Source organism: Myotis daubentonii, chromosome 7 (genome assembly GCF_963259705.1).
Source record: "Myotis daubentonii chromosome 7, mMyoDau2.1, whole genome shotgun sequence".
Classification (NCBI taxonomy): domain Eukaryota; kingdom Metazoa; phylum Chordata; class Mammalia; order Chiroptera; family Vespertilionidae; genus Myotis; species Myotis daubentonii.
This window is the reverse complement of record NC_081846.1, coordinates 72,428,529-72,443,492: the sequence shown is the minus strand read 5'-3', so window position 1 is coordinate 72,443,492 and position 14,964 is coordinate 72,428,529. Positions and strand designations below refer to the sequence as shown.

Genomic DNA, 14,964 nt, shown 5'->3' with positions numbered 1-14,964 from the left:
AATTGTGATTTAAGGAGGAATTTAGAATTTGATAGAAATATCTGGGCATTGAGTTGCTACACAAATATAACAGTTTCAAGAGAAGTTGCCATGTATATATATATATATATTCATCTCAAAGACTTGCTACTTAAAAAAAGCCTAGATTAGACAGAAGAGATAAGTCAAAACATGGCAAAAATATTTAGCTCATATTAGCAGTCTTTGCAAAAATCTCTTCACCATTTCTTTGAGATAGTCTGAAAGATTATTATAACAAAATAAAAACAACATTTTTGAACTCACAAATATAATTGTTAGCATGTAGAAAATAGTCACTTTGTTTCTTATAAATAAATTTCTTCACCAAATGTCAGTGGAAAAGCCCACAATTTAAAAATGGAATGAATACCACAGGCCTTCACCACTCACTCCCCCAACATATCCTCACAGGTATATGCGACATCCCTGGTTTTACATATGTTTGGGAAGAGCTAAAGAACCAACAGCCAAAGATTAATCAAAACTTCTTTTGATTACAATATATTTTCTGGAATTTTCAGTTAAAAACTAATATAAACATTAAGTTAAAATTGTAACATATGTACCTCCACTTTCAGAAAGCTTGCCTCGATATATTCTGTCTTCTACAACATCTGTCCAATAAAGTAAACTTTGATTGAAGTGAAAATCAAGAGCTATTGTGTTTCTCAATCCAGGAACAAGTAGACTATAGTCTTTTTTATGAAGATCAATCCTTCTGATTTCATGGCGAATAGAAAAGATGATGAATGCTTCAAAGGGATCTGAAATTAAATTTATTTTAACAAACTTATGAAAATATTCATTTACTTTGGTAAGAGTAATAAAATGCTCGAGGTCAAAATCCACTCAAAACTATAATTTATTATATAATTATCTGTCATTAAAGAAGCAATAATTTTTCCCAAAAATTAAAAGAAAAAACTTGAATAATTTAGGTTTATTGTATTTATTAAAATAAGGTATAAATTATTGGAATTCAAAGACAAAATAGAATATTTTCTGTTTTTATGGAGTTTCAGCTGACAATCCAAACCTTAGGAAAACACAGAAAATGCTAAGAATTAGCTAAAACTAGTTCTGCCACTCAGCTCATCACATGCCTACAGGTCCATGAAGGAGAAAGATCCAATAGAAAGAGGATTTTTATAAAAACAATTGATGAGTGTAAAGTTAAGAAGCGGTCGCCAGAAGAATGAAGATTCAATGTTCTCCACAGTCCAAGAAAGTCATGAGGACACTGTTCCCCACTAGTCTTTAAGCCTAGATCAGGCCTGAGTGGAAAGAAAGCAAGAAGCTTTAAAAACAGAAATAGGATTAAAGTTTTATATTTTGTACCTGGAAAAAAAGTTTAAATACCCAAAAGTTACCAAAAAATTGTTATTATTTTAAAAATGTCTCAAACTCTGTACCAACTACTGGCCAACATGCTATTATAATTTACACTTGAATTCTGTTTAATGAATACATTTTTGAGGAAGAGAACCAGGCTTACAAAGATTTCCCCCATTTCCATATTAGTGTCAGCTCTCCGCATTTCCCTTTAGAAAAATTGGTTTTCCTATCCCAAATGTAGATACATCCTCTGAAAGTGAGCTGCTAATCAGCCCTGTCCACAGTGATCCTCCCGGGAGGTGGATCAAAGTCTGATTAATGGGTTTGTAAGATCTAAGTCTGGTTAATGGGTTTGTAAGATCTGAGTCTGCTTCACTGATACAGCTCCTAGGGCAATTGAAACTAAAGAAAAAATGAACAAATGGGACTACATCAAAATAAAAAGCTTCTGCACAGCAAAAGAAACCATCAACAAAACAACGAGAAAACCCACTGTGTGGGAAAACATATTTGCCAATGACATATCTGATAAGGGCCTAATCTCCAAAATTTATAGGGAACTCATACAACTTAACAAAAGGAAGATAAACAATCCAATCAAAAAATGGGCAAAGGACCTAAATAGACACCTTTCAAAAGAGGACATTCAGAAAGCCAAGAGACATATGAAAACATGCTCAAAGTCACTAATCATCCGAGAGATGCAAATCAAAACCTCAATGAGGTACCATCTCACACCTGTCAGACTGGCTATCATCAACAAATCAACAAACGACAAGTGCTGGAGAGGATGTGGAGAAAAAGGAACACTTGTGCACTGCTGGTGGGAATGCAGACTGGTGCAGCCACTATGGAAGACAGTATGGAGTTTCCTTAAAAAACTGAAAATGGAACTCCCATTTGACCCTGTGATCCCACTTCTAGGAATATATCCCAAGAAACCAGAAACACCAATCAGAAAGGATATATGCACGCCTATGTTCATAGCAGCACAATTCACCATAGCTAAGATCTGGAAACAGCCTAAGTGCCCATCAGTAGATGAATGGATTAGAAAACTATGGTCCATCTACACGATGGAATACTATGCTGCTGTAAAAAGGAAGGAACTCTTACCATTTGCAACGTCATGGATGGAACTGGAGAGCATTATGCTAAGTGAAATAAGCCAGTCAATAAAGGAAAAATACCACATGATCTCACTCATTCATGGACAATAGAGACCATTATAAACTTTTGAACAATAATAGATACAGAGGCAGAGCTGCCTCAAACAGATTGTCAAACTGCAGCGGGAAGGCCGGGGAGGGTTGGGGGGCAGGAGGTAGGGGGGTAAGAGATCAACTAAAGGACTTGTATGCATGCATATAAGCATAACCAATGGACATAAGACACTGGGTGATAGGGGAGGTTAGGGGACTGTCTAGGGCGGGGGGATAAAATGGATACATATGTAATACCCTTTGTAATACTTTAAGCAATAAAAAAAAAAATACTAAGATGCGGAGTGCGCGTGGAGCGGGCTCGCGGCGGAGGGCGCGGTTGTTGTTTTCAATCGGGAGGGAGTCTCAGACTCTGAGCTCCAGATCCGGGCAAGTCTCTAGGGACCCAGACTCAAACGGGAGAAGCGGGACTGTCTGGCTTCGGTCGGAACTCGAAGGCAGCTTTCTCTCCGAGGTTTGCAGCGGTTGCTCAGACTCTGTGAGGCAGAGCCCTTAGGGACGGAACTGAGAGCAGCCATAACTGCTTGCTCTGCCCACCCTGTAGATCCCCAGGGACCCACCCCGCCCAAGCCCTGTGCAGAGCCATTTGCCGCATAGCCTCAGGCAAACGCTAGATTAGCACCGCCCTAGAGATCCAGCACAGAAGCTCTCCCACTGCAGACACAGCGGACTCTCATAGCCAGTTAGCCTGGAGGTCAAATCACCCCCGGTATTGCCGACAACAATCAAGGCTTAGCTACAACAAGACTGTGCACAAAGACCACTAGGGGGTGCACCAAGAAAGCATAAAAAATGCGGAGACAAAGAAACAGGACAAAATTGTCCATGGAGGATATAGAGTTCAGAACCACACTTTTAAGGTCTCTCAAGAACTGTCTAGAAGCTGCCGATAAATGTAGTGAGATCCTCAAGAAATCTAATGAGACCCTCAATGTTTTGATAAAGAACCAACTAGAAATTAAGCATATACTGACTGAAATAAAGAATATTATACAGACACCCAACAGCAGACCAGAGGAGCGCAAGAATCAAGTCAAAGATTCGAAATGCGAAGAAGCAAAAAACACCCAATTGGAAAAACAAAATGAAAAAAGAATCCGAAAATACGAAGATAGTGTAAGGAGCCTCTGGGACAGCTTCAAGTGTACCAACATCAGAATTATAGGGGTGCCAGAAGATGAGAGAGACCAAGATATTGAAAACCTATTTGAAGAAATAATGACAGAAAACTTCCCCTACCTGGTGAAAGAAATAGACTTACAGGTTCAGGAAGCGCAGAGAACCCCAAACAAAAGGAATCCAAAGAGGACCACACCAAGACACATCATCATTAAAATGCCAAGAGCAAAAGACAAAGAGAGAATCTTAAAAGCAGCAAGAGAAAGAAACTCAGTTACCTACAAGGCAATACCCATACGACTGTCAGCTGATTTCTCAACAGAAACTTTGCAGGCCAGAAGGGAATGGCAAGAAATATTCAAAGTGATGAATACCAAGAACCTACAACCAAGATTATTTTATCCAGCAAAGCTATCATTCAGAACGGAAGGTCAGATAAAGAGCTTCACAGATAAGGAAAAGCTAAAGGAGTTCATCACCACCAAACCAGTATTATAAGAAATGCTGAAAGGTATCCTTTAAGAAGAGGAAGAAGAAGAAAAAGGTAAAGATACAAATTATGAACAACAAACATGCATCTATCAACAAGTGAATCTAAGAATCAAGTGAATAAATAATCTGGTGATCATAAAAAAAAAAAAAAGATCTGAGTCTGGTTAATAGGTTTGTGAACTTGGAGAGAAGCTTTCAAGATGAGGGAACCTACTCTCTTTTCCTTTTAGGTCACCAATCTCTAAGGCTAATGTTGCGAATATTAATGTTCTTGTAAGTTGAAGAAACCTATTCATAGTATTAGAGAAGATAAAAATGTCACAGAGAATGAAGCAGCGACGATCTGGGCAGAGACTGTGTTCTAAGAACATTCAAAGCAATAGTTCCAATTACCCCTAAGACTAGTTCCCTCCTTCAAATCTCCTATGGACACCCCATGCTTTGTATATGTGACCCAATGCATTTATCAATTCAAATTCATTTGAGCTGGGTTTCTATCAATTGCAAATAGGTTTACTATTCTTATTTATCTCATCTTTACAGAGAGGCCTTTCCTGATTAGTTACCTAATTAAGACCCATCTAAATTATATCACCATGGCTTATTTATTCTGTTTGAAGTATATTTTAAAACTGGTATTTACTTGTTGGTCATTTATTTCCCTCACTAGACAATAAGCTCTATGAAAACAGGGATTTTATCTGTCTTGCTTGTTATGATGTCCCTAAGACTAAGCTCCAGAGGAAGAACACATGTGAACCTAGGTTCCGAAGGGTGTGAACCTAGGCTGGCAACCCTTAGTGTAGGGGGGTTGCTGCCATTTTTCCCCCCACTGGACATCAATATACTTTAGGAAGCTCTTCCCAGCACATTAATTAAATGTTTTTGAATGAATGAATGTGGAGAGAAACTGAATACACCCCAAGAAACTAGATGATCGATAGTAAGGGAGAGAGCCCTGCCATGATCAGTAGAGCTAACCAATAGACCTGCAGCTGACTGTATAGTACATAAATCCAGCCAAGACCACAGGAATTGCTCAAAAGGCCTGAAAACTTGTTTGCAAAAATTATGTGGATTGTGATCACTTAGCTATTGTGGTTATTTATTGCACAGTGATAACATCACTATGACAATAGCTAACAGATACAAGGCGCTAAACATGAACAAAATAGTTTCAAATGGCCCCCAATAGAAAAAATCCTCATAAAATTTTAAATCAGAATGTATCATTATTAATGAAAAAAATGATTATGATGTTCTGTCATTTAAAAGAAAGATTAGGAGGGAGAAACCAAGATGGTGGCATAGGTTAACGCCAGAGATTGCTGCCTCGAACAACCAATTCAAGGGTACACCTAAAAGATGGAACGGACATCATCCAGAACCACAGGAAGGCTGGCTGAGTGGAAATTCTACAACTAGGAGGAAAGAGAATATCATACCCAGACTCAGAGGAGGCGCAGTGCTGAAGTGAAATACTCAGGTTCGGAGTGCACGTGGAGCGGGCTGGTGGAGGAGGGTGTGGTTGTTGTTTTCAATCGGGAGGGAGTTACAGAGTTTGAGCTCCAGATCCAGGAGAGTCTCTAGGGACCCAGACTCAAACGGGAGAAGCGGGACTGTCTGGCTTCGGTCGGAACTCGAAGGCAGCTTTCTCTCCGAGGTTTGCAGCGGTTGCTGGGACTGTGAGGCAGAACCCCCAGGGACGGAACTGAGAGCAGCCATAACTGCTCGCTCTGGCCCACCCTGTAGATCCCCGGGGACCCACCCCGCCCAAGTCCTGCACAGAGCCATTTGCCGGATAGCCTCAGGCAAACGCTAGATTAGCACCGCCCTAGAGATCCAGCACAGAGGCTCTCCCACTGCAGACACAGCTGACTCTCATAGCCAGTTAGCCTGGAGGTCAAATCACCCCCGGTATTGCCGACCTACAACAATCAAGGCTTAACTACAACAAGACTGTGCACAAAGACCACTAGGGGGTGCACCAAGAAAAGATAAAAAAATGCGGAGACAAAGAAACAGGACGCAAATGTCAAAAATGGAAGATATAGAGCTCAAAACCACACTTTTAAGGTTTCTCAAGAACTGTCTAGAAGCTGCCGATAAACTTAGTAAGGCCCTCGAAAAGACTGGTGAGACCGCGGATAAATGTAGTGAGATCCTCAAGAAATCTAATGAGACCCTCGATATTGTGATAAAGAACCAACTAGAAATTAAGCATACACTGACTGAAATAAAGAATATTGTACAGACACCCAACAGCAGACCAGAGGAGCGCAAGAATCAAGTCAAAGATTCGAAATGCGAAGAAGCAAAAAACACCCAACTGGAAAAGCAAAATGAAAAAGGAATCCGAAAATACGAAGATAGTGTAAGGAGCCTCTGGGACAGCTTCAAGCGTACCAACATCAGAATTATAGGGGTGCCAGAAGATGAGAGAGACCAAGATATTGAAAACCTATTTGAAGAAATAATGACAGAAAACTTCCCCCACCTGGTGAAAGAAATGGACTTACAGGTCCAAGAAGCGCGGAGAACCCCAAACAAAAGGAATCCAAAGAGGACCACACCAAGACACATCATAATTAAAATGCCAAGAGCAAAAGACAAAGAGAAAATCCTAAAAGCAGCAAGAGAAAGAAACTCAGTTACCTACAAGGGAATACCCATATGACTGTCAGCTGATTTCTCAACAGAAACTTTGCAGGCCAGAAGGGAATGGCAAGAAATATTCAAAGTGATGAATACCAAGAACCTACAACCAAGATTACTTTATCCAGCAAAGCTATCATTCAGAACTGAAGGTCAGATAAAGAGCTTCACAGATAAGGAAAAGCTAAAGGAGTTCATCACCACCAAACCAGTATTATATGAAATGCTGAAAGGTATCCTTTAAGAAGAGGAAGAAGAAGAAAAAGGTAAAGATACAAATTATGAACAACAAACATGCATCTATCAACAAGTGAATCTAAGAATCAAGTGAACAAATAATCTGGTGATCATAATAGAATCAGGGACATAGAAATGGAATGGACTGACTATTCTTGGGGGGGAAAGGGGTGTGGGAGATGCAGGAAGAGACTGGACAAAAATCGTGCACCTATGGATGAGGACAGTGGGTGGGGAGTGAGGGCGGAGGGTGGGGTGGGAACTGGGAGGAGGGGAGTTATGGGGGAAAAAAAGAGGAACAAATGTAATAATCTGAACAATAAAGATTTAATTTAAAAAATAAAATAAAATAAAAGAAAGATTAGGAGCCCTGTTTGATTTTCTGCTCTGGCTATGAAACAACTCTTTGCTTTTGAAAAATTATCTTTTTTGAAATTAAGTGTCCTTATCTGTAAAATGGGGTTAACCTAACCTACTTTCAATCTAACTTAAACTGTTATCATAATCCAATTAAATAATGTATGCAAATTTGATTGTAAGCTGAAATCTGTCACAGGAAATATAAATGTGGAGGTAATGGTGATGTAGTAAAAAAGTTATAGACTTGGAGTAAGAAAATGCAGGTTTAAGACAGAGTTTTGCTATCAACTATCTGTGTACATTGTAGAAGTTTACTTAAACTCTCTGACTCTCAACATTTTTTATGCATAACATATTTATTATGGTAATTGATAATTAAAGTATGAATACTTAATATCTTAATATATGTTTAATAATTATTATGGATATTAAATTCCAAAGACTACTCAGTGGAATAAGCAAAAGGGATATTGCATAAGAGAAAATGCTGAAATGATGATACAGTGAAAGGAAGTCAGATATTTCTTAGCATGTCCTAAAACTAGGGACATTTCAGCTCTAAACAGCTTCCCCATCCTTTAGCTTACAGCTTGCCCTTAGTCAAGCACTAAATTATCAGTGCAGCAGCTATTTGCTAGAGAAATTTATATTTAATACCCATTAAAGAACATATATTTTTAAAATTGCAAGGTAATGTGTTACTGTCTCTGCCCTAGGAATATCACACCAGAGGAAGAAAGAAATCCAGAAAGGAAAAAAGGAGAAGGCAAAAGAAAAGAAATTCAAGTTTCATCTTCCCTAACACTGGAATCTACGATCAAAAAGCCATTGTATAAGAGGAAGGGCTGATGAATGCATGTAAACTGGAAAAATGTTTCTGAGAGGATGCCTGCAGCTCTCAGAAACTAGCAGATGTAAAAGAAGGCTGACAGAACAGTTCTCAGAGGAGATAGTACTACTAAGGGGCAAATCCCACAATCACTCTTTGAAAAAGGAAGATGGGAGTAACAACCTGGTCTCAGGACCCCCTCAGAGCACTGTTAAGACCTAGGAGGAGCGTCTGAATGAAGAAACAAACAGGCATGCAGTATATTAAATGAAAAAAATAGGCTCAAAAGTCTACATCCTATATGATTCCATTTCTATGACATTCTGATAAAAGGCAAAACAACAGAGACAGAAAGCAGAACAATGGATGCCAGCAACAAGGGATGGAGAAAGGGCTTGATTACAGATTTTTAGACAAAATCACTAACCTCCCTCCATACAATAGCTTCAGAAAAGACAAAATAGAAGATAACAAATATACATTAACGACAACAACAACAAAAGACAGGGGATCCAGGAATAAAATTATTAAGAAATATAAAAAAGATTATATGAAGACATTTTAAAACACTAATGAAAGAAATAAGACATTAAATCTGGAAAGGTATATAGTATTGTTAGATTGAAAACAACATCCCAAAGATCTTGCTTCTGTCTAAATTAATTTATAAATTTTCTGTGGCGAAAAATAATTGCAACAACCATTCTTTAAAATAATACTAGATAATTCTAAAGATTATGTTAAAAAAGTATCACTCACCAGAAGAATTTCAGGATAGATATATAATAGTGACTTACTTCAACTGGTATTAAAATATATGATTGTTTCAACAGAAAAATACTTTGGTACTGATTCATAACTGACTATAAGGCTGAGAAATAGGATAGCTTTAGGGAACCTGGAGAAGAAATTAAGTTGGAAAATTTTCTGACTTAACACAAAAAAATAATTTCCCGATGGCTTAAAATTTTGATGTAGTAAATGAAACTATGAAAGTGTTAGTGGTAAAGAAGAAACGTATTTTTAGAACTCCAGAATGAGGAAGGCCTGTCTGACTTTGACACAAGTCAATAACGATGTTTAATGTATGTTTAAAAAATTACAGGACAAAAACAATGTGAAAAATGTCAAAAGGCAAACTGGATTAAATATCTACAATATAATAAAGGACTAGATTCTCTATTACACATGAGCTCCTATAAATTGACAAGAAGAAAATACTCAAGTAAATAAAAGGTAAAGGGTATTGAACAAACAATTCATAAAAAGAAAAATATAAACAACTTTTACATTGTAAAAGTGTTCAATTTCTCACATAAAATAATAAATTGATTTTAAAATAATGAAAATGTTTGATAAGACACTGTATCGATTAAAGTGTAGACAAAAGACACTCTGACATAATGATAATGGAACTATAAAATATTATAATATATATGGAGAACCACTGGACAACCATAAAAAAATCTATCTATCTATCTCCCTTGACCTTGACCAAGTCAGTCCATTTGTCAGAAATTCATTATAACGATAAAGTTTTATATACAGTATATGTGGCAGATAAGCAAGGAAATTCTTTGCAATATTTGTAATAGCAAAAGATTAAAAGCATAAATTTTCATCAATAGGTATCAGGATAAATAACATATGGTACGGTCATACAGTGCAATATTATTGGCCACAGACACTAATGTGATTGCTACATGTGTGCTACCATGAAATACTTACCAATACTTTGTAAGTATAAAACAGCAATATCCAAACAGTGCACATACTACACTAACATTTAAGTTAAAAAATAAAAGATTTTTCTAAACCTATTTAAAGTAAATCAGAATAATTATTAAAGGACTGATGAAGGAATGCTCTTATTTCTGCCATGGTAACTGGTACTGGGATTCAGGAGTGGAAACAAAACAAATTTTCACTTTATTCTGCATTGGTACAAGTTTTAAGCATTGGTATATATATTTCCTATTAAGATTAGTTATTCTTTTTTTTAATATACTTTATTGATTTTTTACAGAGAGGAAGGGAGAGAGATAGTTAGAAACATCGATGAGAGAGAAACATTGATCAGCTGCCTCCTGCACATCTCCTACTGGGGATATGCCCGCAACCCAGGTACATGCCCTTGACCGGAATCGAACCTGGGACCTTTCAGTCCGCAGGCCGACGCTCTATCCACTGAGCCAAACTGGTTTCGGCAAGATTAGTTATTCTTAAGAATAAAAATTAAACCTATAAAAGAAGGAATTATAATTTCCAGCTTTTGGAAACATAAACACAACAAGAATTATTTAAGCATGACATATATGCTGAGCAAGGTAATTCAGTATGACAAATACTGTAAAACCTGTTTTTTCCCTTTAGGAGGACTCATTTTTACTATAACAATATTTAAGAGATAACTTATTGCTCTTACTTGTATGCCATATTCAAGAAAAAATATATATTTTAAAAATCTTTATTGTTAAAATATTATATACATCTTTTTTTTCTCCCATTGACCACTTATAGCCACCCCCACCCCACCATCCCAGGCTTCTACCACCCTATTGTCTGTGTACATGGGTTATGCATACATGCACACGAGTTCTTTGGTTGATCTCTTCCCACACACCCAACCACAAAAGTATATTTTTTTGAATCACAAATTACTGACTTGTCTGTTACAACTGAAATAGGATTCTATTGTAAAGGGCTAGATTTTGCGTTTGCCTCTGATGCAAATAACGGAAAGTCACTAAAATTATTAGCTGTCTCGGTTTTTAAGATAAAATAACATTTTTGGTCATACATGCTCTAAAATATTTGTGAAGACCCCCCAGGCCAGGGTTCTAGTTGAAGGAAAGGTCCCCATAACTTCTGGGTGTAAAAACCAGCGGAGATTGTGGGTAAGTGACACAGGCTGCTGGAGTCAAAGCAGTTTTCCTTAAAGGGTCCTAGCACAGGCTTACTTGGACCCACTCCCTCTGAGTTCCAGTGTTGGGGCAGCAACTTGAAAGGGACCAGGGACATATGGGGAATAAATAAATTGTCTGGCATCAGGGTGAGGGCTGGAGGGGCTGTTTTCTGCCAGACAAAAGTGCTGGCAGAGGTCACTGTTCCTTTGCTGAGGTCGCCCCCGAACAGAGCTAACAGGTGGGCACCATATCTGACTCTCCATCAACCTGGCTCACATTGTTTGCCCCAACCTGTTGATTCTCTGAGGCCCCTCTCCGCCCTACTTGCGGGCCCATCCTAGCTGTTTCCAATGGCTTTTCCATACAATTGGCCTCTCTGGCCTCATGCACTGAACTTTCCTAAAATCTCTCACACGAACGGCATCTGGCCTCTGCGTACCCCCTACCTCTTGCTAAGTGACCCCGGTCCCAGAACTAGTGGCAGCTGGCCTTGGTTCTCCTGGACACCTCCAAGCTCAGCACATGTAGCAGCCATCTATAGATGACTCTGTAGCTCGTACTGGGTAGCCTCAGGCAGAGCACAGGCAGTGGCTGACTTTGCACCTCCCGGAGGCCCCAGAGCCAGTGCAACCAGTGGACAGTTTAAGACAAGGCTGGATTACATCCCTACCACCTACACACTCGTGGGGCAGACTCAGTAAGCACCAAAGCCCCACTGAAGCGGGTCCTGCTTCATGGGGTTCACTCCTGCACAGCAGCTCCTCCACTGTAGTCACAGCTGGTCTGTGCAGCTGATTGGCCTGGGGGTAAATCTCTCCCAGTGACGCCAACAGCAATCAAGACTCAACTACAACGGAATAGTGCACACAGCCCACACAGGGGCATACCTGGTGCGCCCAGCTCAGGTGAATGGGGAGGCTGCTGCACCTGGGCCCTACAGGACACCTATTACACAAGGCCACTTTACCAATTCCAGGAGTCATACAGTTCTACCAAATACACTGAAACAAACACAGGGAAGCAGCCAAAATGTGGGTGAGTATGGACACACAAAAAAAGAGATTATATCATGAATAACAAAATTTCAATATTTTTAAAATAGTGATTGTGAATACATTATTATTTATTGGTTTCAAATATTTTTGGAAGATTTCATAATAGAATGAATGGTGGTCAAAACATCGTGTTGGGTGTTTTACTAAAACTGTTCAAAGCCTTTCAAGTTCTTGCATTTAAGTCATTTTGTGTTGAGAATATAGTTGTTTGATAAATGTTACTTGATTTGTATAACTATAATAAACCAGTTACTAAAAATAAAAAAATATATAAATATTAAAAATTATTTGAACTCTGAATCTTGATAACTTCTCCAATGCCTCACTACTTTTAAGATTTATGTTGGGTCGTAACTGGTTTGGCTCAGTGGATAGAGCATCGACCTGCAGACTGAAAGGTCCCAGGTTTGATTCCAGTTAAGGGCATGTACCTTAGTTGTGGGCACATCCCCAGTAAAGGGCATACAGGAGGCAGCTGATCAATGTTTCTCATTCATTGATGTTTCTAACTCTCTATCTCTTTCCCTTCCTCTCTGTAAAAAAATCAATAAAATATATATATTTTAAAAAGATTTATGTTGGTTTATTAAATTATTTTTTTTATTTGAGAGAATAAAAATGTTGTAATGAATAACCCAATATGTAATTTCATATGCTAGTGGGAAATTTCACATGAAGACTGAATTTCAAATTTCCAAGTCTTACAATAGTTTTTTCTTTAAAAAAATAAAACTGTGTATAAAATATTTGGAAATAAAACACAATGAAGAAATTTCTCTTGTATACCAATTTTGATGTATTATATTATGTTCTTTGGAGGCAAACTCAATTTAGAATGAATATCAGCAAAATATGAAGTAGTCATTCATTTTTATAGTTTTCTGGTAATTTTTCTAGTACACTAGCTCCTGTCTCAGAAATGACTGAACTTAACAACTCAAACCAGCGCATTCCACTTTTACTTTAAAACTGGCTTAAAATTTTTCTGCTTTAGCGTATCATGAGATGACAGATGTACAAAACAAAGAGGTTACAATTTACATTTTTTATGGTGATGAATTTCATGTTTATAAATGTAGTATAGCACAAGTAGCTTTAAAAAATACTCACAAGACTGTAGTGCTCTACACATAATTCTATTTTCTTTAAGTCCCACTACAGGTTCTCATGATGATTTTTACAAGACAGAATAAAAACGCAGTAGATGACTTATCTACGAAAAAAAGTCTCTCTAAAGTGCTCTCAGGGTGAATTGTTAGTATAAGTCTACAACCAGCAATTCTATAGGAATAGAGCCTGATTCTTTATTAAATATACACCTATTCAATAAAAAGTGATATGTAGTTAAAATGTTTTATCTTCTGATACTTAAGAGTTTTACTTTCTTGTTTTTGTATTTAATAATTTATTTTTATTTCTCTCTCCCTATCATTAGCTATATTTCTTTTACACAGTAGAAACTTATGAATTGTAAGTGATCTATCATTTCCCTGGCTCAATATATATATTATTACTCCCTTTTTTCCAATCTTTCACCTATATATAGTTATATTGAGAATAAATGATAGTTAAATATTACTAAAGTGTGATATACATAAAGACAGAGGACAGGATCTAGAGAAAGATAGGCTTTCAACTATTACTCAAACCTATGAATTTATAAGATTTTGTCACCAGCTGTCCATCAGTTTTTCTTGCAAGCTTTTTTTGTTTATTTGTTTTTCTCCTCTTAATTATTTTCCTGGAAATTTCTGGATATTTTTTTCTCAATAGCTCTGCTTTATATTTCTAGTTTTTAAAAAGTCATCTATTCTTTCTGTTAATAAGTAGTAAGAAGTAAGAATTGGAATTTGGATTGTTTGTGGGGAGAGAGAGAGAGAGAGAGAGAGAGAGAGAGAGAGAGAGAGAGAGAACTTACGGGGTATTTGGGTAAAGGATTGAACAAAAAACTTTTCATTTCTAGGATATATCCCATTGCCTTTTGCTAAATTGCATTTAATAAATATTTGTGATGACATAAATGAGAGAATGACTAATTATAAGACTCACTGAATAGTTAGCCCAGAATACATAAAATATGAAGGAGATAAAAATTATTATGGGGAAAAGAAAAGGAAAGGACGAAGTCAGTGAGGGAAGCAGAAAGATAAAGAGAAAGAGCATAAAAAGGTCAACATGACTAAAATTAAATTAAAACATGGAGAGGATGAAAGGGCGAGGGCTATGCCCTCCATCTTGCCCCAAATCCTCCATTTTTGGGAAGAGCCATGTGCTCGGCAAGGCTTCTTCCCAGAAGCCCAAGCCTCTGCTGGCCACGCCCAGGATTTCTTTAAACTAACCAATGACAATCAAGGGACGTGCACGCCATAGATATGACCACATCCTGTGTAACGAGATACCAACTTGCACCTGGCGAATCGGCAGGGCCCACAGTCCTCTCTCCCCTCCTTACTCCACCCCCCTATAAAACTCCTCTTCCCACCGGGCTAGCCCTCTCTCTGCCACTTGGCTTGCCGTTGCATTGGTGCGTGTGGTCGGGGAGCCGAACTAGTTCGAATAAAGACTCTTTGCTTTTGCATCGGACTCGGCTGGCTCCCTGGTGGGCTTTTGGGGATCTTGAAATCTGGGCATAACAGAGGATATCTGAAATGTCTAAATTTTAGAACATACAATTAACTCCTACAAATCAATAAGAAAAGGTAGTGATATTAACAGAAAAATTATCAATAAAT

The 14,964-nt window shown here is 37.8% G+C and overlaps 1 protein-coding gene across 1 annotated transcript in view; it reads right to left on the bottom strand.

Moving 5' to 3' along the window:
• Nucleotides 1–14,964, bottom strand: part of LRP1B (LDL receptor related protein 1B) — a 924,684-nt gene that overhangs the window by 614,108 nt on the left and 295,612 nt on the right. Inside the window, exon 20 of the mRNA XM_059704885.1 lies at nucleotides 588–785. Coding sequence (XP_059560868.1) covers nucleotides 588–785 — 198 coding nt within the window. The remainder of the gene's footprint in view (nucleotides 1–587; nucleotides 786–14,964) is intronic.